Source organism: Suricata suricatta, chromosome X, assembly GCF_006229205.1.
Source record: "Suricata suricatta isolate VVHF042 chromosome X, meerkat_22Aug2017_6uvM2_HiC, whole genome shotgun sequence".
Taxonomy (NCBI): domain Eukaryota; kingdom Metazoa; phylum Chordata; class Mammalia; order Carnivora; family Herpestidae; genus Suricata; species Suricata suricatta.
This window is the reverse complement of record NC_043717.1, coordinates 97,122,065-97,149,489: the sequence shown is the minus strand read 5'-3', so window position 1 is coordinate 97,149,489 and position 27,425 is coordinate 97,122,065. Positions and strand designations below refer to the sequence as shown.

The following is a 27,425-nucleotide window of genomic DNA, read 5'->3' as shown; positions in this document are numbered from 1 at the left end:
TAGAAAATTTGATCAATTGAATCTTTCTGATAGGTGATGTACAAGTGACCTTGTTTTGAATCTCACTCTAATTTTTTATTTTTTTTATTTTAGAGAGAGAGAGCACAAGCATGGGAGGGGAAGAGGGAGAGAGAGAATCCCAAGCAGGCTCCACCCTGAGATCTTGAGGAGGGGAGGGGCTTGATCCCATAACCCTGGGATCATGAGTTGAGCCAAAATCAAGAGTTGGCCACTCAAGGGACTGAGTCGCCCAGGTGCCCCTCTAATTTGGTTTTAATGTTGATTCTAACAGGCTGTTGCTGGGGGCAACAGAGCACAAAATAGCTCTTCACTAAAACCACGCAATGTTGGCCAGTGATACCCTACTCCAGCCCCATTCTAATCTGGTCATATGTTGTCATATGTTGTCCCCCCTCCCCAGGTGGCCCCCAGGGATCAGCAGACTATGGGGTTACTTCCTAAAAAGAGTACAAAGTCTGGCCTTTGAACTGCAAATGAGGAAGGGTGAGGGCACTTGCTAGTTTTTTAGGGCCTTTGCTTACCCATTATTTATTTATTTATTTGTTTATTTAGTAGACTCTTGTTTTAAATTTTTTAAAATTTATTTTTGAGAGATAGAGAGAGACAGCACGAGCAGGGGAGGGTCACAGAGAGAGGGAGACACAGAATCCGAAGCAGGCTCCAGGCTCTGAGCTGTCAGCACAGAGCACGACGTGGGGCTTGAACCCACGAACCATGAGATCATGACCTGAGCTGAAGCCGGTCGCTTAACCGACTGAGCCACTCAGGCGCTACTTACCCACTTTTTGGAGGGGATATATGTCCCCCCAGTTCAGAAGCTGCTCAGTACCTACATTTCCACATGACATTGCCACTTCCTCTGCTCTCATCTGGAAGACAGGCTTAGGGTGTCAGATACCTGTTTGATCGGCTCTGGCTTGGGCAGACCCCAGCGGACGGGACCCGACCACACACAGGGGTGTATGGCTTCTGAGAGGTGGCTCATCTGAAAGAACACAGAGCCACCCATCATTTCTGTTTGACTTCTGGCAGATCTACCTTGCTAATTAAGTTCCGCTTAGACAAATAGAGTAAAATGCCAGCTTTATATTTTCTTAGGAATTTGAATATTATTACAGAGATAAGACATATCAGTTGAGGGATTGAAAAGGGAAATAGGGAAAACGAAGGATAAAATTAAGAGAAAGTGGAAGGAGCAGCTTGCAAAGCAGTGAGTGACACGGTTATTAAGTCCTTGTCTTACCTTAGGACAATAGCAGACAGGTTTTCTGCCCTTGGAAATGTGGACATAATTTTAAGAGGCCTCTTTAAAGTTTTAAGCTCTTAGCATCTTTTAGGAAGAGCACAGCCTGTGAAATAGGCCTGAACATTCCATCTTCTAATTCATCTATTTTTTTTAATGTTTATTTATTTTTGAGAGAGAGAGAGAGACAGAGAGTGAGTGGGGAAGGAGCAAAGGAGAGGAAGACACAGAATCGGAAGCAGGCTCCAGGCTCTGAGCTAGCTGTCAGCACAGAGCCCGCTGTGGGGCTCAAACCCAGGAACCGTGAGATCGGGACCTGAGCCGAAGTTGTACACTTAGACCAACTGAGCCATTCAGGTGCCTGTTCATCGATTCTTCATGGCTAGGTCTCTAGCACGCAGGATGCTTACCAATAATTTGTGAGATGTGTCTGCAAACCAGGATTTTAGCAACAAAAGAAACTTAGCCGCTTCTTTGGGGCCACAAATGTGATTGTGTAAATAACATTGTGCTGTAACATGACCAGTTTGCATTCTTTGAAGCCATGATGATGTTTGGGAATGTGGTATGGATTGGGGAAAATCTTGATTTGGGATCTAAACATTACTTTCCAGGTGAGACAACAGGATGGGAAACAATGGTGTAGTGGTTAAGCCCACGGGTGGCTTCTTTTTTGTAACATTTTACATACGTTCCTTTTTATTTTTCATCAGACAACAAATTTATCTCTTGGTCCCTGGTGTATTATACCAGGTGCTCAGTAAATATTTGTTGAATGGAGAATGAATGCATTAACATTTTTTTAATGTTTATTTGTATTTTTGAGAGACAAAGGCAGACAGAGCGTGAGTTGGGGAGGGGCAGAGAGAGGGAGACACAGAATCGGAAGCAGGCTCCAGGTTCCAAGCTGTCAGCACAGAGCCCGACGCAAGGCTCGAACCCACGGACTGTGAGATCATGATCTGAGCTAAAGTCGGCCACTTAACTGACTGAGCCACCCAGGTGCCCCTGACTGGATGTGTTTTTTTTAAATTTATTTTAGATAGCTCCTATATCTAAGAGGCTATGTGTAAATTATCAGGAGTTGACTTTTATTCATAGCAATGACTCTTTAGAGAATGAAAGTAAGGATAAAAAGAAAGCTGAGGGTTTTTTTTATACAATATTTCTCAATTTCTTTCTGCCAGGCTGGACTACATGTTTCACGTTTTTCACAAATTAAAAAAGAAAAGAAAAGGAAGTTAATGGTATGTGAGTTTGGTCCCATGATGGTTGAGAGACCTTTTCTGCTTTTCCAGTCATCCCAAACTCTTGATTTCTATGGGTTTTCAAAGTCTGACGCTGGCACATTAGGACTCTGTAACTTTGATTCTCCAATGTAATCCCAGGCTGTACCTTTGCTTCCTTCAACGTTCTTACCTTCTCTGAAATCACGGTGTTCAAGAAGAATCTATTTTACCAAGCAATGGAAAAGAGATAAGCCCCAGTTTATCAAGTTCTGCCAGAAAAAAAAAAATGTCCATTTCTTGGTCTTTCCTTTGGAGGCAGACATGCCGAAAGGGCAGGTGTTCCGGCGGAAGAAGTACCTGTTTAACTGCTAGGTGGAAAGGAAAGACTGAGGGTCAGCCAGTGCTCGGTCACCGTCTGTGTGCTGGGGGCTGTGCCTGGCATTGTGGGAAATCGCAGCACGGAGCAGCGGATTGCAGTGTATGGTGAGCTCTCCGGCTTAGTGGTTCTAGGGTCTAGAGCCTAATATGGAGTTCAGAGGAAGAATCCATGGTAGCCTGAGGGGTAGTGTTTGGGGCAGACCCTGTGAAGGAGAGTGATGTTGGTTCGGCCCCAAAGGACAAGTGGGATTCAAATGGTAGAGGAGGGGCCTCTGGATGGCCCAGTTAGTTAACCGTCCAGCTTCGGCTCCAGTTCTCGAGTTTAAGCCCCGTATGGGGCTCTGCGCTGGTAGCGCAGAGCCTGCTTGGGATCCTCTATCTCCCTCTCTTTGCTCCTCCCTCACTTGCTCTCCACCCCCCCCCAATAAATACATAAACTCAAAACAAAACAGAAACAAATGGTTGAGCAAAATTTTCCATCAGGAGAAGTGTACATGTCAGAGAGAGACACAGTGAAGCAAGTGAAGGATTCTGGGACATCCTAGGAGACGATGGTGAGAAACGATGGGGCTTGAGATGAAATTGGACTGCCCGGCTGCAGAGTGCACATTTGATTTCATAGGCACTTACAGTCTGGGTTCCGTTAAGCTGAGGGACATGGGTGTTCATGGAAAGCACCACCTCTGATGTGCCTGACATCGGAGCTCCAAACACCCAACCTTACGGTGCGTGGCTTGTAGCCTAGGTGTAAATCTTGTTTGAGATCAGGTGGAGGAAAATTAACTGCTATCTGTTAGGCATTGATGGGCAATTCTGAAAAGGACATCCTTTTGAAAATGCAACTCACTTACAGCCATGAGCAAGGAGTGCCAAAACTCTTTGCCAAATATATTGTGGAGGGTGATCTCTCCATGCCACTTTGGCACGACATCCTTCCTACCCAGATCAGCTAGTAGAAGCGGGACTTGGGGCGTGTGGATCGTAGGCTTTCAGTTTGCCTGTCGCCACTTCTTGCTTCTCCTGAGCTCCTTTGGTGGAGCCTGTGCTAGAGTATGGTGCCAAACCGGTGAGTGTGGCTTCTGCTGCTTGTCATTTAAGCTTTGGACAATGAAATAGTTCAAACAGTATGGCCAACCCCAGCAAAGTGGTAAAATCCTTCAGCTCTTTCATGCTTCCTTTCTCTATGATTCGTAGGTCCCGGTGTTCGGTGGGGAGAATGAAAGGCACTGGTCCTACCTGGCACAGGCCAGCAATTGCAGACTTGGCCCAGACCGGGCACATAACTCAGTGAAATGCATAGCCATGGAGTCTGAAGTACCTTTGGTCACTTCACAGTCACAGAGCTTTATTGTGCAGATGGATACGGGTGTATGTGATTTTAGCCAATAGGTGTTTCCTAGGCGGTCACATGGAAATTGAGTTTTTCTTCCTCAATCATATGTCTTAAAATTTTTTTTTGACGTTTATTCATTTTTGGGAGACCGAGAGACAGAGCGCAAGCAGGGGAGGGTTAGAGAGAGAGGGAGACGCAGCATCCAAAGCAGGCTCCAGGCTCTGAGCTGTCAGCACAGAGCCCGACGTGGGATCCAAACCCACGAACTGGGAGATCATGACCTGAGCAGAAGCCGGATGCTTTACCAACTGAGCCACCCAGGCTCCCCTGATTTTTTAAAAATATTTAATCATACGTCTTTTTAACTGTACTGTAATTTTGGCAATGCTGTTTCTTCGATTATGATTAATCATCGATTGGCAAGAGCTTGTAAACATTCATGAATTCGTCAAATATTTATTAGGCGCCAGCCGCGTGATGGGCCCTCTTCTAAACATCGAGGATACAGATGTGAAAACGTTTTTTTAACCACGGGCTTCATGGGGCTAACCTTCGAGGCATAGCTTGTGCTTCAGTTTCTCTGCCAGTACGTCCTGTTGATCAGCCAATGAATGATCATTTACTGAGTGTCTCACGTATGTCGAATATTGGGCTACATCTGTGGGGCAGTTGGGACTTGCAAGAGCCCGCCTTCTAGTTGGAACCCCAGAGCGGATCTTAACACCCACCGAAGAAACAGAGACTATTTACAGCGGTGGGTGGTGGAGGGCAGAAGTGTACAGCATCAGTACAGACCAGAAGGCCAAAGGAGCTGCTGTGTAAAGCGACCTCACCATGGTTCCTTTTCCCATTGGGCTCATCCCTGCCTGATCACATCATGGGGTTCATTGAACCTCAGTCTCTCCAGTGCCTGGGACTCTTAGTGAAGCTGTTGGTTCTCCTGGGCTCCAGAACTCCCACCTTGAGAGACAGAGAGAGACAGCGCGAGCAGGGGAGGGTCAGAGAGAGGGGGAGACACAGAATCAGAAGCAGGCTCCAGGCTCTGAGCTAGTTGTCAGCACAGAGCCTGACACAGGGCTCGAACCCATGAACCGTGAAATCATGACCTGAGCTGAAGCCGGTCGCTTAACCGACTGAGCCACCCAGGTGCCCTAGGACTCCCACCTTGAACCTGAGCAAACTCCTAGGCGAGCTGGGAGGGCCAGCGCCCTATCTTCACAAGTGACTCTCCCCCTTAACTGCCTGGCCTATTCAACAGCCAGGACTTGTGGACTGTCACAATCTCTGGTGATATTCTCATCTTCACATTGTATCCTTCTGATTATGGGCAGTTCGGCGATAAATAGTGTGGACAGTAATTGTTCGTCCTTGACACGCAAGAACAAGGAGAAAGGGTAAAGAATGTGGACACTCGTTGGGGACCACACGTCCAGGCATACTTCAGTGTCAAACAGGCTCTTTGCCGAAAGTTGATTGGCAAGTTATTGTTCGGAGACCAGAAAACATTTTTTCCCATGGAAACCGGGTTCTACGCAGCGATCCTGCTTTCTGGCTGGCCCACCACAGCCTGTTTAATAAGTGCAGCTGAACTGTAGAATTCACAGACTAAGTGGCAGATGTGACACTATGCCTCTGCGAAAATGTGTTCTGCATTCCAATTTCGAACGCTAGGAAATAAGGCCCCTTCTCCAGGGTGGGGGGTGCGGGTGAAGAGCTTGGGGAGCACACCCCCAGGTCTGGCATCCAGATGCTTCTAGCAGCTGAGGAATCACCCGTCTGCCCCACCCCTCAGAAACCCGCAGCCAATGCAGCTCCTGCAAAGGCTCTAGTGACAAGAGTGCAGAGGAGGGGAGGGGCGGGCCGCAATGGCGTCTGGCTGAGCAGCAGCTGGGTCTGGGCGCCCTGCTTCCTGTCCTCGGCTTGGCAAGCCCAATTAACGAGAGAGATGTCATCTTTCCCTTCCCTTCCTGCCTCCTCTCTTCTTGGTGAAGTCATCCAAAGCCCGCTATTCTCTCTGTGCCTAGATCCTTCCTCACTCATTCCCCTCCTTCCCGGAACACTTAATACTCCATTGAAGATACCCCCTGTTGTGGAGAAAGGGGTCTTTCCCCCAAAGGAGTGCTAACAAGGAAGATTGGAGGCCATGAGGTGTTGGTGATGCGAAAGCAGCCAGCAGGATTTGGTGATGTTGTGTTGAGATGAGAGCAGTGAGGGGTCACACTCACCTCTTCCCTCCTGTCATGGGCGCTCCGTGGAGCCGAACTTCCTGGCTCTGAATTCGATACGGTCCAGGCAATCTAGAAGCCCATATTAGTTATGGAGAATGATGCTGTACAAACCCATAGAGACAGAGGCATGTAGATGGTTAGGGACACCTGGGAGGCTCAGTCGGTGAAGTGTCCAACTTTGGCTCAGGTCATGATCTCACAGTTTGTGAGTTCGAGCCTTGCATTGGGCTCTGTGCTGACAGCTCGGAGCCTGGAGGCTGCTTCAGAGTCTGTCTCCCTCTCTCTCTGCCCCTCCCTGGCTCACGCTCCGTCTCACACTGTCTCTCAAAAATAAATACATGTAAAAACAAAATTAAAAGGATGTAGATGGTTAAAGCTGTCCACAGTCACATGCTAAGTGCCACCAGGCAGTGGCAGCAAGATAGAGCCAGAATTTATAAATAGGTCATTTTTTATTTTTATTTTTGTTTTTATTTATTTTTTAAATGTTTGTTGATTTGTGAGAGAGAGACAGAGCATGAGCCGGGGAGGCGGAGAGAGAGGAGACACAGAGTTTGAGCAGGCTCCTGGCTTGTCAGCACAGAGCCCCGTGTGGGGCTTGAACTCAGGAACTGTGAGATGATGAACTGAGCTGAAGTCAGATGCTCAGCCGACTGAGCCCCCCAGGCGCCCCTATTTTTATTTTTTAAAGTTTTATTTTTATTTATTTTGAGAGAGAGATAGTGAGCGGGGAAGAGGCAGGGACAGTGTGAGGGAGATACAGGGCTGAGCAGGCTCGCACTGTCCGCACAGAGCCTGATGCGGGGCTCAGTCCTATTACGTGTGACATCATGACTCGAGCCAGAATCAAGCGTTGGATGCTTAACTCAGGCTCCCCAAATAGGTTACTTTTTAAAAAAATGACATTTTGAAAAAGTCCACTAATAAACAGGTAGTAGTTAAATTAGCCTGTGGTATCCCAGAACCCCTTTGCTTAGATTCTATACTATCCAACACATTTCTATTTCTGATTTAGCTTATCATGCAGATTTCTCTCTTGGGAGAGAGTGATATGCTGGCCATAAAATGGCAGTATCCAATCTTCTTTTTTTTTTAGAGGTCGTTTGAAATTTTTAATTTTTAATGTTTTTTATTTATTTTTGAGACACAGAGAGAGACAGTGTGAGGAGAGGAGGGTCAGAGAGAGAGGGAGACACAGAATCTGAAGCAGGCTCCAGGCTCTGAGCTGTCAGCACAGAGCCCCATGTGGGGCTCCAACCCACAAACCGTGAGATCACGACCTGAGCCGAAGCCAGATGCTTAACTGACTGAGCCACCCAGGTGCCCCAGTATCCAATCTTCTTAATGGTTTATTTCTTTTAGCAGAACTATGCAAAATGGCCTTTTGGTTTAGGCATTGGCCTTTTGTGAGCTTGGTTGGTGTGAGTCCATTTTCCAGAGTGATGAGAAATGAAGAGCAGATTCTGGACCTTGGGGACACGGCCAAGGTGCTGCCTCTGAGTGGTTTGGTCAGAACCCTCTCTCATATTCCAGAAGGGAAACAGAGTCACAGAAAAGTGGCGTTGCTTTCCTAAGGTCCTCACAACTGCTCCAGAGTGACTAATTTGGGATTGGAATCCAGATCTTCTGACCCCTCATACCATTGCCCTTTTGCAACCCTGATGTTATTGCGGCTACATGCACAAGTCAGATCTTGTTCCTCGAATTGCTGAAATGGAGAGAAAGGAAGGAGATAGGAGTGGAGAACAGAGTCGGCTCTCTTGAGTTTGCTCCATATCCGAGAGAAAGTTCTTACTAAAAACCAAGCAAAATGCAAATGCTGCTCTCTGCATTCTAGTTAGTGGAATGCCTGTGGCTAATTGAGTGCATTTCTGAGCACAAAGCATTATTTGGTGCTGACTTTGGGAGTGCTTTCAGTAGGAGCTGTGTGGACACATCCTGGGTTGTGCTTGCAGAGCCACGAGCAGTGCCACCCAGTGAGATATGACTAAGCAGTCAGGTTTGCTTTGCTCCGATGTACCATGTAATGACATTTCCTCCAAAGTTCAGGCATTAACAGAGGCGGTGTGCTCAGCTGTGAGATTTGGAGAATGTGCTTCAAGATGGGCTACAGGAATGTCAGATTTTACCCAGTAGGAATGAGGGAGAGATGGAATGTTCTTAAACTATTTGGAATCTGTTTTTTTGTTTTTAATGGGCCTGAAACAGAGGCTGCACCCATGGGGTTCCACTGAATTATTTGCTTTTTAGTTAATTGGGTTTACATTAAAAACAATTTTTTAATGTTTATTTTTGAGAGAGAGAGCATGAGTGGGGGAAGAGCAGAGAGAGAAGGAGAGACAGAATCCAAAGCAGGCTCCAGGCTCTGGAGCTCGAACCCACGAACCATGAGATCATGACCTGAGCTGAAGTCGGATGCTCAGGTGACTGAGTCACCCAGGCGTGCCAATTGCATTTTAGCAGTTGAGTGATGGAGACTATTGTGGTCACTCCAAACCCTAAATTAACCTTATTATTTTTTAAGTTTATTATTTTGTTTGAGAGAGGGAGAGACACACACACACAGTGAGAGCGAGCACGAGCAGGGGAGGAACACGGGCAGAGGGAGAGAAGGAAAGAATCCCAAGCAGGCTGTGCACTGGCAGGTGTGGGACTCGAACCCGCAAACCATGAAATCATGACTTGAGCCAAAACCAAGAGTCAGATGCTCAACCGACTGAGCCACCCAGGCGCCTCCCCCCCCAAATGAACTTTAAATGGAAGTCCATTGAGTGATACTGAAGCCCAGTGACCCTGTTCTGACACCCCGTTCTGTGGTGTGGCTGCTTCTCTTAACAAAGATGCGGCCAGAGCTGTCACTGGTGTTGTCAGGTGGTTAACGCAAGGTGCCAAGGAATAGTTTAGGTTTGCCCTGTAACCACTGGCTGAACACCCACCCAGCCAACGCCTGACAAATACGGACGGCGGCTTGCAAGGCGGAATCAAAGGAGCACATAGCACTAGCTCAGTGCGGCCCTTCCCCACTTCCTGCAAACAGGCGTAGGTGCCTACCGGGTCGGGGCTTGACTGGAGCAGACCGGCACCTGCCGAGACAGTCCGGTCATAGGGGAGATTTCCTCTTTGCCACGATTCATGGAATTAATCCTCTTAGAGGTTGTAACGACCTTGATGCAGATGCTATGTGTGTCGACAGCATTCAGGGATCTCTTTTTGTGTGCAAATGCACAGATTTCCTCTTCTTCTTTTCAATGCCTCGGGACAGTGGGAAGCACGCAGACAGGGCCAGAGTGCCCCTCCGAGCCCTCTCTCTTGGAGCTGCATTGCTCCCATCACTGTCTTGCTGGGTGACATAACTGCTCGGAGTCTCAGCTTGCTCATCTGTAAAATGGGGGAACGAACGTGCCTATGTTACAGGCTTCCTGGGAGACTCGTGTGCAGTGAATGGAGACGTATAAGTGTCTGTGCGCGCGGTGTCGGCATGTGGCAAGGGTTTGGTAAGTCGTACAGTGCACCTGTAAGGTCAGTGAGGGAATGGGGGGGGGTCTGGAGATTTTCTTCTCATTGCTTCCTTGCGCTGGTCAATTTAGGGAAACCGTCGCAAAACAACATCCATAGTGAAAGTGAAAAGTACCCTAAAAAGGTCTATTCGTAAAACCATGAAAATAGGAATTTCTGTGTGGTTTATAGGGCCACGTCCCCAACGGTGTAGAATCGACACCTGGTGTTTAGTGGACGGAAAAGACGTTTTGCCATCATTGTGGATGCCCACAATGGAAAGATGTGAGGAAACATTTAAAAATTAAGTATCTTGCGTGATTTCAGCTGCTGATGTAGTATTGGACCTTATGTAAATTGACCCGAAGTCTTACTGATAACATCAACAGTTAGTAACAGCACAGCGTGCATATTATATGTATTATATACTGCATTCTTACAATGAAGTAAACTAGAGAAAAGAAAATGTTAACAACTCATAAGGAAGAGGGCGCGTGGGTGGCCCAGTGGTTGAGTCTCCGACTTCACCTTAGGTCTTGATCTTACAGTTCATGAGTTCAAACTCCGCATCGGGCTCTGTGCCGACACCTTGGAGCCTGGAGCTTGCTTTAGATTCTGTCTCCCTCGATTTCTACCCGTCGCCCACTTGCTCTCTCTCTCTCGCTCAAAAATAAATAAACGTTAAAAAAAAACTCATAAGGGAGAGAAAATACATTTACAGTACTGCACTGTATTTATCAAAAAAAGCCCATGTGGAAGTGGACCACACAGTTTGAACCTGTGTTGTTCAAGGGTCAACAGTAGTTAAAATAATCGGTAACAATTTTTTAAGGTTTATTTTTGAGAGAGAGAGAGACAGAGTGTGAGTAGGCAAGGGCAGAGAGAGAGAGAGGCAAACACAGATTTGGAAGCAGCCTCCAGGCTCTGAGCTAGCTGTCAGCACAGAGCCCAACGCGGGCCTCACAGCCCATGAGCTGTGAGATCATGACCTGAGCCAAAGCTGGACACTCAACTGACTGAGCCACCCGGGCGCCCCCTAAAAAATCTGTAATGAGGTTTAATCTCTGTCTCTCCTGTTGCTTCCCCAGAATAGAGGAAATGTTTGTTGTTGTCGTTGAACTTCACCTCATCCCATTGCAGGAGGGGCGAGACCTTGAAAGCATCTAGTAGTAGACCATCCTTTCTTGTGTGCACCACAGTCGTGATAGATGAAGGGAGGGAATCCTGCCGTTCATCCGACCTTCCCAGATCCGGCAGCAGCTAACCGGCTCACATCCGGACCCACACTAACCAGGCAAACGGCCCGCAGTGCAGTCTACTTGCCCTCGTCCTCCCCTCCAGTCTCCGCGACGGCTGGGGAGCCTCCCTTGCTTTCTCCCAGTTGTGCACCAAGGTCTTTACGTTTTCCACACCATCGACTCTAAACTTGTCTCATGCCTCTCCTTTCCATTAAGCTGGAAAAGACGGATAACAGCTGAAAGTGTTGGGCGGTGGAGGGGTGTTCCCGGTTATATTTAATCTTCCAACTGCTCTGAAATCATAACTCTCAGAGGCCTCTTGCAGCTCCTTCCTGTGTGGTTGCTGGTGCTCCAGAAAGGGCTCGCAGTGGGAAAAACAGTGGCCGTGGGGAAATGCTCTCGTACTGAGGTTTTCTATAAAGGAAACTCTGTGTAGTCCAGGCAGCTTCCTGCAAGCAGATGCGGTGACTCTCGTGGATGCATTTTTCATTTTTGATCACGTTATTTGTCTTAATTTCAGTCAAGTACCCTTGTATGGGTGCTGGCCCCTTACATGGGCCAGGATTGCCACATATAGGCAGTCAGTTAACCTGGATAAGGAGCAATCCAAAAAGAAAGGGGGGAGGTGTTTGTGTGTGTGTGCGTGTGTGTGTGTGTGTGTGTGTTTTGTTTTTTTGTTTTGTTTTTTTTGTTTTATCACATCTAGTGTTCTCAGGTCTTATTCTGCTAATATTGTGCTTTTTATTTTAGGCTACCTGTCTCCACCACACCTACCCAGCACACGCATCCACACTCCCATTAGGAATTAGGGGCTAAAAACAAATGAATTTCTGACTCTGTTACTGTTTTGGCATACATGTCATTAAGACTTTCCCGCTGACATGCTCTAACGGAGATTCGGTGAATCTGGAATCCTCTGGGTACTAGAGACTCTCTCCAAGGTCTGTTGCAAACGAAAACAGAATGCCTACCCCTTTATTCCTGGACAAGTTTGAATTTCATATTCAGAAACATATTTGGATTGTAGTGTCATTTGGCTCTTTAGTAATACTGGGATTAGCCCGTTACTAAAAGTAGAAAAAGTGTGTCATTTTTTTTTTTAGAGAAGGAATATGAGCAGGGGGCGAATAGAGAGGGAGAGAGAGAAACTCACACAAGGTCCACGTCCAGCACAGAGTCTGACTCGGGGGCTAGATCTCATGAACTGTGAGATCCTGACCTGTGTTGAAATCATGAGTCAGATGCTCAATTGACTGAGCCCCCCAGGAGCCCCTAGCGTGTCATTTGTAGATATGATTGGGCTTTGCGGTCATATTAAGTTTGAATGGAAAACAATCATCGATTAAATGAACAGTATCATCATCAGTCCCAGAACACACAGACTCATACGTGCACATTTGCACATAGTGTCTGTATTGACGCCCCTCCTCCATTTGACAAAACATGGATACTATACATTTTCTTTTTTTATATAAATTTTATGTTTATTTATTATTGAGACAGAAAGAAACAGAGCATGAGTGGGGGAGGGACAGAGAAAGAGGGAGACATAGACTCCCAAGCAGGCTCCAGGCTCTGAGCTGTCAGCACAGAGCCCAATGTGGGGCTTGAACCCACAAACCGTGAGATCATGACCTGAGCCGAAGTTGGACGCCCAACTGACTGAGCCACCCAGGTGCCCCTACTATACATTTTCATTCCAGAGACAGAGCTTAGGTCTTGGAGAATATGTCCACCAAGAGGATAAAATTGTGTCTTGATGAGGCTCTCAGAAGACATGCAGATCAGGAATGAGACGTACGGCTCCGTCTAATGGGACACAGCCCATTACCAGTGGTGTCCCATGTGAAAAAGTGCATTTTATTCCTGTTACTGCATCTGGGAAAAGAAAATTCAAACTTTCAATTTTTTAAAATGTTTTATTTATTTTTGAGAGACAGCATGAGCAGGGGAGGGTCAGAGAGAGGGAGACACAGAATCCGAAGCAGGCTCCAAGCTCTGAGCTAGCTGTCATCACAGAGCCTGACACGGGGCTCGAACCCACGAACTGTGAGATCATAACCTGCGCCGAAGTTGGATACTTAACTGACTGAGCCACCCAGGCACTCTGAAAATTCAAACTTCTAGCCAACCCTCCTGAAATGAAATGTTTTTTAGAAGGTACACTTCCACCTAAGTCATGGTCATCTGGTTACCTATCGATACGTATATCTACTTTGTGGGCTGGCTGGCAGATCACTAGATTGTGCCTGTGTTCGAGAATATTGCTAGCTTCAAATATACATATATGAGACTAGAAGAGTTCTGCGTACACTGTAATCTGTTGAAAACATTGACAAATCAACAACTAATTTGCATTTAAAACAAGAGCACAGGGGCATCTGGGTGGTTCATTCGCTTAAGTGTCCGGCTTCAGCTCAGGTCATGATCTTGCAGTTCGTGGGTTCGAGCCCTACATAGGGCTCTGTGCTGATAGCTAGCTCAGAGCCTGGAGCCTGCTTCGAATTCTGTGTCTCCCTCTCTCTCTGACCCTCCCCTGCTCGTGCTGTCTCTCTCTGTCTCTCAAAAATAAAATAAAAAACATAAAAAAAATGTAAAACAACAATCGATTGGACTCTTCACTAGGGACAGTGGCATAGCAGAATGAAGGCAATGTGAAATACTGTATTTCTTTCGTGTTTTGTTGCTGACACTTGAGGAGTATTAGGAAGGCTAGAGGTCATGTCTGGAAAAGTCACCTGAGCCGGCACAGGGTCAAATCCAGGATGATGAGCTGAGAGGGGCGAGGTCAAGCAGCAGAAAGCAGGAGCCAAGCCTGGGAGCCAAAGGCAGACCTGGGAAAGTTTGAGGGACATGGAGGTGGGATCCTAGGTTATTGGGACCCAGTGGGTGGCAGTGGCGAGGACAGCGGAGGCAAACGTGTCGGAAGGGCTCCAGCACCTTCTTCGTGGGCTGGATGGGCACTGTGGGGGTGGTGGGCATGAAATGTAACCCGTGTATATGGGGCTCCTGGAACGGGACTGAATAGTGAGAGGTTCGCCGCTGCTGGTGGCCTCTGCTTCTCAGCTTGGCTCTCATTTCCCAGCACTGCGCCTCTCTGAGTCACCCAGGGCCCTGCCACATGTCATTAGGCGGCTGCACGGCTGCACGGCTGCTTTCACTTCTCCCAAAGCTATACAGAAGTTCGGCTCTTAGCTTTTACATCATTTGCTTTTGAGAGCTGGAGGAAGTTGATAGGGTCGTTTTTTTTGATAGGTTGGTTTGCGGAGTTGAACACTCAACGGTGTCTGACGGTTTCAATTTCCTTTCTCATAGGTGTTTGAGCCTGATGACCTTTATTCAGGGGTCAATTTCTCCAAGGTTCTGAGCACTCTTTTAGCTGTCAACAGAGCAACAGAAGGTGAGTTGGATCTATGATTTAGGAGTCATGCGTGACCCGTTTGGATCCATGGGCTTCTCATTGCCCCAGGGGCCAACTGTGGCCAGGAGTGTTTGACCGGTGCTCGTCTCTCTCCTCCCTGCAAGTACACCCCAGTGGGTGTCCGATGCTTTTTTAACTGTTTATTTACTTTGGGGGGGAATAGAGAGTGAGCAGAGGAGAGGCAGAGAGAGAGAGGGAGAGAGAGAGCCAGAATTCCAAGCAGGCTCTGCACTGCCCGCACTGAGCCTCATGCAGGACTTGAACCCATGAACCATGAGATCATGACCTGAGCTGAAACCAAGAGTCAGAGGCTTAACCAACTGAGCTACCCGGGCGCCCCTTTTAAATTGTTCATAGTTTAGGATTTAAACAGACCTATCATAGATGTTATCGTAATGCCCTTCATATGGTGATAGGAGCCAAGAAACTGTTCTGTCCAGTGCTACGGAATAAGCAACTGAATACGACAAGTCAGAAAATGAAAATGAAAAGGAAAAGATGAGTTCCCCTTTTCATAAAGTTTACAGAAGATACCAGTTACTTCCCCACCAGAGACGTTTTTCTCATAGATTTTTGTATGTGTTTGTCCATGTAAAAGAAGTTGTCAGTAACCTTGCACTGGAATCGAAACCCCAGGATCATAGTGAGTGAGAAGAATATTTTTTATTTCAATGTTTAATACCCACCATGTTGGAGGTGTTGACTCTAAATCCTAGTAAACGTGAAGAAAACGCCCACGGCCTTGGAATATAACCATAACTCCTATTAAGGAGGCATCTTTGCTATAGCTGGCTGGGAATAGCCATAGTCAAAATGCATTGAGCCCTCACCATGGGTCTAAGTAATTCTAAGAATCATTGGTGGTCTCCTCTTTGAAACGCCCCTGGGGCTGGGTATTATGATTAGGTTCTCAGGTCCGCAGTTGCCCAACTCGAAAGTAAGTGACAGAGCTGGGATTCAAATCCATATTGGACCGACCCCCAAACACAGGTCTCGCTGCCCAAACTGTTGGGAGAGTCAACAGGCTGTGTGCCGGGCACCGCCAGGTGCTATGAAGGAACTGTAAGATACGGTCCCCGCCCCTGAGAAAATGACTGTCTATTTAGGGAGCCTCAACTTACCCACGTGAAACAATTAGCACACAAGAGCAGACAATATAGGCAAGTGCCAAATAGAATGGAGCATCTAGGAAGCTATCAAGTAATTATAGTTTTCGTCAAAAGAGCTGTATATAATAGAAATATATGTAAAAATACTTCTCTGGAGTTGTTCTTTTGCTATTTGGGAAAAAAGAAGGCTTTTGAGCTATTGCAAAGGCGTATAGCAGAAAGTACAGCTAATTTGAGTAACTATATTTAACACGTATGACAACTAGCCAGTGCTAGGCTGGGAGGATCGTATCATTTTAACATTATGCCATCCAAATTATACGTTCCTTTGCCAAACGCTGCTAGCAAGTTTCGTGGTCTCTTCCCTTGCCGCGGATATTTATAAAATACAAGGAGGTGAAAGTTAAAACCCACAGCATCAAGGAAATTACTTGGATCCTGAGCTTGTCGCCTAGAGAATGTTTGGGCTTTAGACTTTTGCAGTTTACGTCTTTTAAAAATAAACGGAGAGGAAAAGAACCCTCATTTGAATTTGTCAGGAAGCCAGGTCCTCCCTTTAGCACACTGTCAGCATACGGAAAACACCCGGCTCAGCGCTGCTCTGATCAAATTTCACAAGGTTTCAAGGAAGAAAAGATTCTCGAGTGTGATTTTTGAAGATGGCATCTTTTTCCCCGGGACACACTCTCCCTCGAATCCTCCTTCTCCTCCCCCCCATCCCGCACCCCCAGAGCCCATGAGAATTTACATTACATACGCTGCACATGTCACTGCATATGAGGAAGACAAGAACCACCCAGTTAAGGGCCAAAACACAAAGAGAGAAGTTTGAAATATTTCAACGTAATAAGAGCCACAAACAGCTGTTTGGTACCCAATATAGTTCTGCCTCGGATGACAGGGCATACTGTCACAACTGGTTCAAGAGGGGAGAGAGTCGTAGGGAAATGGGTTAAGAGAAAATGTGGTTCTGTCGCTGTTTTTCATTCTACTGGACAGCAATGGCCAGTAAGGTTACGGAGACGTTGGCCCCCAAAATGGGAGGGGCGGGGAGGAAACTCACTTGGCGTGTTCAGAACGGTAACCTCGAGGATTAGGGCCAGGGTGCCTTTGCCAGTGTCCCCTGAAAGGTTATGTTTATGTTCTAGACGTGCTTCTGACGTGAGTGCCTCCCTTTATCCTGCCTTTCCCTCTTTTCACAGATCAGCTATCAGAAAGACCATGTGGACGTTCCTCTTCTCTTAGTGCTGCTCACGGTTCTCAGACGAGCCCCCAGGGCGCGGGTGTTAACGCAGCTACAGGGTTGCAAAGACAGTCAAAGGCAGTGGTAAGTATAGAACCCTGTTCCCCTTGCCTGTTTTAAAGTCCGTCAAGTGAAATCGATATCCTGATTTCACCTCCCTGTGTGGCGAGCCGGCTGTCCTGTATGTTTGGGGCATCGCCGATAAACTACTTTTAAACCTAGTGCCAGTGCAGGCTGGCCAGCTGGCGTGCCTCAGAGGTATGTGGGGCAGAGGGTCCGAGCATCGGGGCTGAAGTCCAAGAGGTCCTCCCCTTCCTGGAACTGAGGGAGGCGTTTAGCAGACAGTGCCGGGCAAATGGAAGTTGTTAGAACTACTTCCGGATGGCAGTTGGCTGGGATTTCCTCTACCCCTGGTTTATTAGGAGAACTAAATGGTGCCTGGCACATAACAGCCAATCGATATGCATTACTTGCTATCATCATTGTTATTGTCATTTTATTTTTCGCCCTGCATTCCTACTGAGCCTGTGATGATGAACTCCCAGGGAGGTGTAGCCCCGTTATCTCTGCGTTTGATCTTAATGGGAGCTTTTATTTGGGAGGAACGCCTCAGCCTCATCCTCTGCTCTTCGCAGACCTTTATTCCTTGTCAAAAGCCACCCACTTGCTTTAAGCCCATCATGCGCTATTACTTCCAAAGCACTTTAATTACTTCCAAAGCACTTAACCTTTTGAGATCACAGATCCCTTTGGGGAGCTGAGGAACACTACCATCCCACACCCCCTTGGACCCTCTCCAACTGTGTGCAGACCTCCTGTGTTTGGGACTTAGGGGTGTGTGTTTTTCGCAAAGATCTCCTGAGCTCATCAGATTCTCGAAGGGGCCCATCACGGGTTAAGAACTCCCGGCTTAGGTAACTATGGGGTATTTGATGTTCGCATATGACTGAATCAGCCAATTTAAGATATTCTTAGCAATTGAGAGGCGGGAGGCAGATTTTATGGGTAGATTAGTACCTAATCTTGGCCGTCTAATTATGTAAGACCGGGTCTGTGTGTTGGGTAGAGGCAGGGTGGAATAGTTTCTCACTCTACTTTGTTTCCTGGCTCATTTACTAAGTATCTTTAGGCAACCGGTGAGGGGAGAGGGGACTGGAAGCTATGACACACCCCCCCTTTAAAAGAGCCAGTCTCATAAACACAAAAGGTTGCATGCGCTTCTGAGCCAAGACGGAAGTGGACCTGGGGTTCTGTCCTTGCTCACCCCACGTTATTTGCCTCAATTCATGTCATCCCTGCCCCTGCCCCGTTTAGATGGGTGCTTAATCTGGTGTGGCTTTTATTTCTCTAGGAGATGACGGAAAATGGAGGCCACCAGTTGATAGTAAAGGCAAGATTCAACTTTAAACAGACTAATGAAGATGAACTGTCAGTTTGTAAAGGGGACATCATTTATGTCACCAGAGTTGAAGAAGGAGGCTGGTGGGAAGGCACATTAAACGGCAGAACAGGCTGGTTCCCTAGTAATTATGTCCGAGAAATTAAATCCAGTGGTAAGTGGATCTTTCAAATGCCTTTTGGCACGTGACTCTTGTACCCTCTTGTACTCCTACTGAAACTCTTGTCGTTTTAATTGGTCAACAGAAACTGTGTGTTTGCATGGATAAGCCGACAGTAAGGATGGGAGAGAACTGGGGAAGATCTGGGATTACATATTTTGAAGTGAAGTTGCATTTAGATTACATCAAGGCAGCAGAAACCTAAAGAAGCAAAAGAATTCAAAGCTCAGACAACTGTTACACCTTAACTGTCTCCCCTTCTGTCTCTTCATTGTCGCCCATGTAATATAGTGCACAGTCCTTCCTGCTGCTCCAAGAATCACCAGAGTAGAAAAGAATAATAAGAGAGGCCATGTGCTAACTTCCTTTTTTTAGCCCTAAGCTCTTTAAGCAGACCAAGTCTAAATGCCTCTGACATGTGTTAGAGAAATAATCGTGGGCCTGAAGGAGGCTGTCTGGCTGCTTTGATTCTGAATATTGTAATAATATTGGGAGAACGAAATCTGATAATTCTTCAGGAGTCCTTCTAGAACTTTCTTAGGTAACTTCTTTGCCTTTTAAGAAAGTAAGGCCTGCCCATATCACCTGATATATAAAAATGTGCCACAAAACAGATAAAATAGTGTTTGGTTATTCACATTATTATGTCTTTTCACTTCCCCAAAATATTTACCCAAGGGCTTCTTTGCGTGGTTAGCTGCTCAGTGTGCATTTTTTCTTTTGTGGACCTCTTTATTGCTTTTTAATGACTCGAAATTAATACTACCAACTAATATAATTATAGGCTCTTTGTAAATAAATTAAAGCATTACAGAGATGTATAATGTAGGCGATACAAATTCCTCTCTCCTTTGCGTTCTCCCCTAGATAACCATCCTTGGGAGCTTTTCCCTAAAGCATTTAAGGGAAAGTTTAGTTTGTGTGCTTTTCTGTGTTGCCTGTTGGTTTAAGGGTCGGCGGGGGGGGGGGGGTGGCACCTCCCTTAATGCAATAAATGCTTACTAACAAATTTATAATTAGATATGTATATGTAGACTTCTTGGCATTTTTAAAAAGATTTTATTTTTAAGTCATGTCTACGTGGGGCACGAACTTACAACCCCAAGGTCGAGAGTTGCGTGCTGTGCCAATGGAGCCAAGCCGGTGCCCCTTAGCATTTTTTATTACTGGGGATTGAGACATTTCTGTTGATTCCTGAAATATTTTCACAGGCCTTGCTTGGAATTTCCTTGGTTTTGATGATTCTCACAGCTGATGTTTAGCCCTCGCCACATCTTTCAATTGCTTTTTTCTGGCTAGGGTCTCTACCTTCCCAGCTGCACTCTAGCTTTGTTCTTTGATTCAGTGTCTTTATCCCCCAAATGAAATGCCTCAGCGCTTGCTGCCTTGCCTGGGAACTGGGGGCATTGTTGAGACGACACCGGAAGTGGACAGACAGCATGTCCTCTTTATCGTGTCCCTCCCTGAGATGCCTTGTAGCCCTATCTGGCTGCTGCATTGTGGACTGCCCTGGACCGTTTGTTCTGAGCTTTGGACCCTTTCTGTAGGATTTCTTTTATACTGTCTTCGGTTTGGAACTCAGTTAAGGACTCGCCTGTCAAGCTCTGGCTCTGGTGCGGGCACCTAGGTAACCCTTTGGAGCATCTTACCCAGCCATCGAGGTCTGGACAGCTGGGGCCAGGAAGCCTGCTAGTGAAATTAGACCTCATTTAAACCCAGTGGCCAGAGTGATTCTTTCAAAATGGAACTTGGGTAATGGCTCTCCATCTCAAAAAGTAAAAGCCAAGGCTGTGTCATCTCAGCTAGCTTCCAAGGTCCTTTGGGATTCAGCTTCTGGTTGCCTCTCTGACTTCCTCTCTGTTCCTTTTCCCCCCTCACTCATTCCACCTCAGCCACACTGGCCTCCTGGTTTCCTGTGAGAAACGGACGCCTACATCGCTTGCTGAGCCTCTGTGTAGGATAGTCCCTGGATGTCTACATGCCTGGTTCACTTACCTCCTTCGGGTCTCTGCCTCCTTTTCCACTGTGCAGTGTAGCCTTCCCTGGTCACCCAAGAAAATTGAATCCTATCCCATTGCCCCTGTCCCCCTTCTCTGCTCTGTTTTTTTGTTTACCATTTCTCTCCACCTAACATAGTATACACGTACTTATTTATTTCATTTACCATCTGTATATTCCCAGCAGAATGTAAATGCTACGAGGGGGGGTGATGTTCTTCTGTTTTGATTAGGCTCCGTCTGTATCTGTAAAATGAATGAATACTGTGGGGCAGGTCATTACATTCTGTTCAGCTTGTTCACTAACCATCAGTTAGATTCTTGGAAGTGGTGGTGGTGGGGCCATAATAGTCTGTCCTCAGAAGGACAGACTCTAAGGACCTTACAGTCCAGTCGTCAAGATAGGTGTATATAACCAGCAATAACACGATAGCACAAGATAAGTAACGCAGACACAGCTCTAGGCCTAGACAAGATGCTATTGGGGCAGCAAAAAAAAAAAAAAAAAGATTCTACCAACAATAACCTCGGGGGAAGGAGGAAAAGGAGGAAGCACTTGAATCGGTCTTGAAGGATGAAAAGAACCTCCTGACAGGTAGGTTCGAGGGCGTTAGTAAGTTAAAGCATGGAGGTAGCAAGGTGTGGAGTGAGTGGTAGGCTGATTCGGGTTGAGGGTAAGGCAAGTAAAGACGAGCGGGGCTTTGGCTGGAGCTACATGAAGAAGGGAGTCAACACAAAGCCAGGAGAGACTGTTGCTGAGATCTTGGTAATCCAGAGAGCTGCGTGGGCTGCTTTTGTGATAGTGGAGCGGAAGAAGCGGGTGGATGCAGGAGATACTGTTAGAATACAATCGGGAGAATTTGCAGATGGTTTGTTATGAGCAAAAGGGAGGAAGTAAAGATAACACCAAGTCAAGAGGCTTAGCTTGAGGGTGCGCCCCTTAAGCGCCTGCACCTAGCCAGCCAGCCAAAGTTTCTTTGTCATGGCTAGGATATCAGGCTCCGTCCCAGGCCCTGGTGAGCCAGAGAAACCTAAGACATGAGTTTTGTCCCCCTGTTCATAGTCTAGTGATGGGGGACATCTCATTAGAATGCAGTGTGATAGAAGCCCAGTGATGGAGTTGCACACAGGGCGTTGTGGAGACTAGCGCGCGGAAGATGGGTGCCTAGCTCATCTGACATGTGGATCGAGGAGAGCTTATTGATTTTTGTAAATTTCTGTCTCCATAGTGCCTAACACAGTGCTTTAGACATAGGAAATATAGGAAAATGTTTGATATGTGCTGAACTCCATTAATAGAAAAGATAGGATGAGGAGGGGATGCGTGTGTGTGTGTGTGTGTGTATGTGTGTGTGTGTGTGTGTGTGTGTTGGGTGGGTGTTCGACACTGAAGATGAGGAGTTGCTTTGGACATGTTGAGTGGAGACACTGGAGCACTGTAGTTCTGAAGATTTCCAGCAAGTAGTTGTCATTATCGGTTTGGAGTCCGGGGGAGACCTAACAGCCGGAGATGAAACTGACAACTGACCACGAAGAAGTGGTGAAGTGGTAGATGATAAAGTGTAAAATGCATGGCGGATTATCAGCAGACACAGAGTGTGCTCTGGCTGGGGAGGTTGGAGTGGCTTTGTGGAGGAGGTAGGGCTTGAGACGTGTAGGCTGTGGATAGGTTCAGATGAGAGGGGAGGACAATCGAAGCCATAGCGGTGGGTCGGGGAGGACCAAAGCCACTGAGGATCTGTGGTAGGACTGAGCAGAGTGAGCTTGCGGGTGGTGGTGGAGATCGGCTTAATGCAAATGTCCTGTTGGGAAGAGGTGACAAGTCTTTGTTGACCTGAATTCTTGCCCATCCCACCTCTTGCTGCCTCCACAGGGTGGCAAGTTGGCCAGAACCTATTTAGGATGCTGCTGAGGGACACACGTTAAGTTCAATGTTGTGCTATTTTATGTTTGGTTTAGAAATGTACCTGTCAATGTTTTATTTCTTCACATGAAGTTCATACTGATGTATAAGCATAGGGAAGATTTGTCTTTAAAGAGTTGTAAAAAAATGATTCATAGATTAAATGCATCTTTTGTCATCGAAATGAAACCATCCATTGAGAGTTGTAAACCCCACGGCCACACAAACTCTTGGGTTGTTTATGAGGTTGAATCAGGCATGGAAGTCAAGAACTCCTGTGATCTCTTGTCTGTTTACTCTTGGGTCAAACGTGTAACCCTGAGGTCACACTAATAGTCTGTAATTCTGACCTTCAGTCATGGTAGCTGATCTTCCATGTGCCTTTGTATTGTCTTCAAAACAGAATGATGCAACCCTGACCCCTTCGCACACTTTTCTTCCCTTGAGCCTACCATCGACGGGAGCACTTTGTGCTCTGGTAAAGTTTCCCTCAGGGGTGGCATTTTAAGTTTGAGATTCTGCTGTAACTTTTGTCTAGAAGATAATTATAGTCAAGGCCCTGGTGACAGCTTTGTCCCTCTGATCAGGCAGAGGCGCTCACAAGACTCTTTTCAACATGAACTGGAGGCTGAAGGTAGAGTAGGTTTTGGTGACCATGATAATAAAAGCCTCCCACCAAGAATGATTGGACGTGGACAGTGGTGATGTTATGAAGCCTTTGATCCTTTCTTTGAGTCAGATACATTATAAATAAGGAAATTAGCCATTGATACCATTTTCAGTCCTTTACTTAAAAATCAGTGGTGACCTATAAATTAACATGTTATTTATACATTTAAAAAATTCCTGGGGCACCTGGGTGGCTCAGTCGGTTAAGCTTCCAGCTTCAGCTCAGGTCATGATCTAACGGTTCATGGGTTCGAGCCCCGCATTGGGCTCTGTGCTGACAGCTAGTTCAGAGCCTGGAACCTCCTTCGGATTCTGTGACTCCCTATCTCTCTGACCCTTCCCTGCTCATGCTGTCTCTCTCTGTCTCTCAAAAACAAATAAAAAAACAGAAAAAAAATTTTTTTAAATCCTAATAAGATAAAAACTTAAAAAAAATTAAAAAGGGGCACCTGTGTGGCTCAGTTGGCTGAGTGTCTGACTTTGGCCCAGGTCATGATCGCAGAGTTGGTGAGTTTAAATCCTGTGTCGGGCTCTGTGCTGACAGCTCGGAGCCTGGAGCCTGCTTCGAATTCTGTGTCTCCCTCTCTCTCTGTGCATCCCCAGCTCATGCTCACGAGCTCTCTCTCTGTCAAAAATAAAATAAAAAACTTTACAAAAAAACTTAAAAAATTCCTGCCAATACATCAGTAACACCATAAATTATATCTCTTTTTCATTTTTGTCTTAGAGAAAAGCTAAGGACTTTGCATCAAAATTTTCCTGGCAACAGTTCCATGCCAAGGAAGTATTGAAGCAAGGATGATTGGAACAGATATTTTAAGCAAATTAAGTTTTCTGCAACTGGTTCTGTTAAAGGGTCATTAAATCCTTCTTCTAAAACTTCTTATTAGCAGGTAAATATAGATATCAAGTGAGGAAATTAGATAGCTGGCTAATTAAATTTCTACTACTATACAGATTCCTATTGCCTGTTGGTGGTGATAGGACAAATTTCTATCAGGATTATGAGGGTTTCTTTTTTTAAATTTGTTTTAACATTTATTTATTTTTGAGAGACAGAGACAGATCATGAGCAGGGGAGGGACAGAGAGAGAGAGGGACACACAGAATCAGAAGCAGGCCCCAGGCTCTGAGCTGCCAGCGCAGAGTCTGACAGGGAGCTCGAACCCACAAACTGTGAGATCATGACCTGAGCCAAAGTCGGATGCTCAGCCAACTGAACCACCCAGGCGCCCCATGGATTAGGAGGGTTTCTTAATAATTTATCTGTGGGATACTGCTGTTGGTGGCATTATATTATGCCAGATAACCCATTTGAATTCTTCATGATGTTGATTGATGTCAGTAATTGAATTGAATTGAATTGAATTGAACTGAATTGAATAAGAGTGGTGAGAGAGACCACCTTGCCTTGTTCCTGATCTCAGGGGGAACCACACTCAGCCTTAACATCTTGCGCCATTTATGTCCATGCCAGCTGCGGGGTTTTGGTAGAAACATTTTATTGAGTTGAAGGAGTTCCACTCTATTCCTATTTTGGGGGTGGATAGGAGGTGGGCGTTTTTTCCCCTTGAGTCATTGTTGAGTTTTCTCAACTACTTTTTCTGCATCGACTGATAGTATCATGTGAGTTTTCTTTTTAGACTATTAATACTGTGGGTTACATTGATTGAGTTGTGAATATTTAACCAACCTTGCATCCATGGGATGAAATCCGTGGTCTACAATGCTATAAAAATATTGCTGAATTTCATGGACTAATATTCTGTTCTGGTGATCTGCATCCATATTCATTAGGGCCATTGCTCTGAAGTTTTCTCTTTGTGCGCTCTCTTTGTCTGGCTTTTGTGTTTATATTTGTGAGTTGCTCATAGTATTGCTTTATCATCTTTTTTTTTTTTAAGAGAGAGCATGCAACTGGGGGGGGCAGAGAGAGACAGAGAGAGAGACAGAGAGAGAGAGAGAGGAGGAGAATCTTAAGCAGGTTCCACACTCAGCATAGAGCCTGTTGGGGCTCGATCCCATGACTCTGGGATCATGTCCTGAGCTGAAATGAAGAGTCGGATCCTAAACCGACTGAGCCACCCAGGTGCCCCTAGCATCTTTTGGATAGGTAGTGACATCCCTGTTTCACTCCTGATATTAGTAATCCGTGTCTTCTTTTTTCCTCTGTCAATCCTGCTAGAGGTCTGACAATGTTATTGATCTTACCAGAGCACCGGCTGTTTTTCTGCATCCTGTTCAGCCGCCCAGGAATCTCCAGGCAGCCACTTCTTTCTTTTCAATTCACGTTGTTCCATCCTACTTCGCATAGTTAACATTTTGTTTCAATCGAAATCTCCCATTCCTGTGGCCTTTCCTTCCTTCTTCTCTACCTCTCCACTACTGTTTACTCTCCCTTTCAGCCTGGCTTTTGAAAGCTGACTGTTATCTTGCTGCTATCTCTAGAGAGTTCAATTTTTATCAAGACTGGCTCACATTATAGTTGCACAAAACAATTGTGAGTTCTTTCATTTTTAATTTTTAAGATTATTTATTTATTTTGAAAGAGAGAGAGAGAGAGCAGGGGAAGGGCAGAGAGAGAGAAAGAGAGAGAGAGAATCCCAAGTAGGCTCTGCACCATTACATTATAGTTGCACAAAACAATTGTGAGTTCTTTTTTTTTAATTATTAAGTTTATTTATTTATTTTGAGAGAGACCGAGCAGGGGAAGGGCAGAGAGAGAGAGAGAGAGAGAGAGAGAGAGAGAGAGAGAGGGAGAAAGAGAGAATCCCAAGTAGGCTCTGCACCATTAGCACGGAGACCAGTGTGGGGCTCGAACTGACGAACTGTGAGAACATGACCTGAGCCGAAACCAAGTCAGGTACTTACCCTACTGAGCCACCCAGGCGCCCCCAGCTGTGAGTTCTAAGTAGAACCATTATCACTACGTCATAGAAAACTTGCCTAGTAAAAACTAAAAGAATTTGGTAACTGTCAATTTCGAATACACCTCAGAGTACAAGAGCATGGTATCAGAAAGCACACCATGCTTGGTACAACACTTGAGAAGGCCTTGTGAAGCAACCAGGTAGATCCAGGAGTATCTTGAAACAGCGTGAAGCTTCTAGAAAGTGGCTGTACCCCACTTGTCACTCGGAAGCAACAGAATTGGCCCAGAGTGCTGCCTCTTTGCCTTGTTTTCAGTCAACCCAGCAAGGCCCAGCTGGACAACACATTGGCACAGGAACAGTCCTGCCTTGATCATTGCCATTTCTACAGCCGTGCTTCTGGAATCTTCCCTACCTAGAAAGTTCTCTGCCGTTTTCTCTCCTGGTTTGAATTCTCACCACCCTCTAGGACTCGATTAAGTGCCTCTTCCCCAGCAAGGTCTTCTCTGACCATCCCAGCTCAAACTAATTGGCCTCTTCGAACCCTGGTAGGAATCACTGCAGATGCCATTGGCCAAGCCCTTCTCAGTAGATTTATCTCTGGACATCATATTGGTTAGAAGCACAGGCTCTTGGCAAGGAGCACCTGGACTTCATTCTTGGCTCTGCCATTTCCTGGATACGTGCCCTTAGGTAACTAAGTTCACCTCCCTGGACCTGACTGACCTCCTCTGCAAGACGAAATCATCTCTGCCCGACAGGGTTGGGAGGCTCAAATAAAATGTCTTAAAAGCCATTAAGTTCCAAATAAATAAAAGGATTATTTTAATAGAATAATATTTTAAGTATAATAATTAAAGGTCATGGTTAAACGAGAAAATATTCATGAAGTAACATGGTAGGAGAATTACAGAGGGGCGTCTGGCTGGCTCAGTCAATAGAGCACGTGACTCTTGACCTTGGGGTCATGAGTTGGAGCCCTGCACTGGCGGTCGAGATTACATAAAAAAAAAAAAGATTAAAGGAGTACCTGGGTGGCTCAGTTGGTTCAGTGTCTGACTCTTGATCTCAGCTCATTTCATGATCTCATACTTGGTGGGATCGAGCCCCATGTCGGGCTCTGCACTGATGGCACGGAGCCTGCTTGGGGCTCTTTCTCTCTTTTGCTCTCGCTCTCTCTCTTTCTCTCACTCACTCTCTCTCAAAATAAATAAAAAACATTTAAAATAAATAAATTAAAAAAATTTAAAAAGGTTGTTAGAATTATAAAACCATAAGTAAAGTAAGAAAGATCCCTCTGTGCGTATGTGTGTTCACAAATACGTATATAAAAAGAATGAGAACACATGCTTTATAACGTTACTCTAATGACGGTTAGCTCTGACTAATCATTGGCTTTTATTTTTTCTCTATAATTTGCATTTTTTTAGGGTTGGGATGTAATAGATTTAAAACTAGAAAATATTTTTTAAAAAGAAAAATCAAGCGT

The 27,425-nt window shown here is 45.9% G+C and overlaps 1 protein-coding gene across 5 annotated transcripts in view; it reads left to right on the top strand.

The window, feature by feature from the left end:
- The window catches only part of ARHGEF6 (Rac/Cdc42 guanine nucleotide exchange factor 6), a 108,292-nt gene that overhangs the window by 18,617 nt on the left and 62,250 nt on the right, over positions 1–27,425 (top strand). For all 5 annotated transcript variants that reach the window (XR_003905015.1, XM_029929733.1, XM_029929732.1 and 2 more), the window contains 3 exons: positions 14,481–14,565; positions 16,898–17,022; positions 18,290–18,491. Coding sequence is in view for 4 of the 5 variants with exons in the window: in XM_029929733.1 (XP_029785593.1) it covers positions 14,481–14,565; positions 16,898–17,022; positions 18,290–18,491 (412 nt within the window). In the remaining variant the exon portion in view is untranslated. The remainder of the gene's footprint in view (positions 1–14,480; positions 14,566–16,897; positions 17,023–18,289; positions 18,492–27,425) is intronic.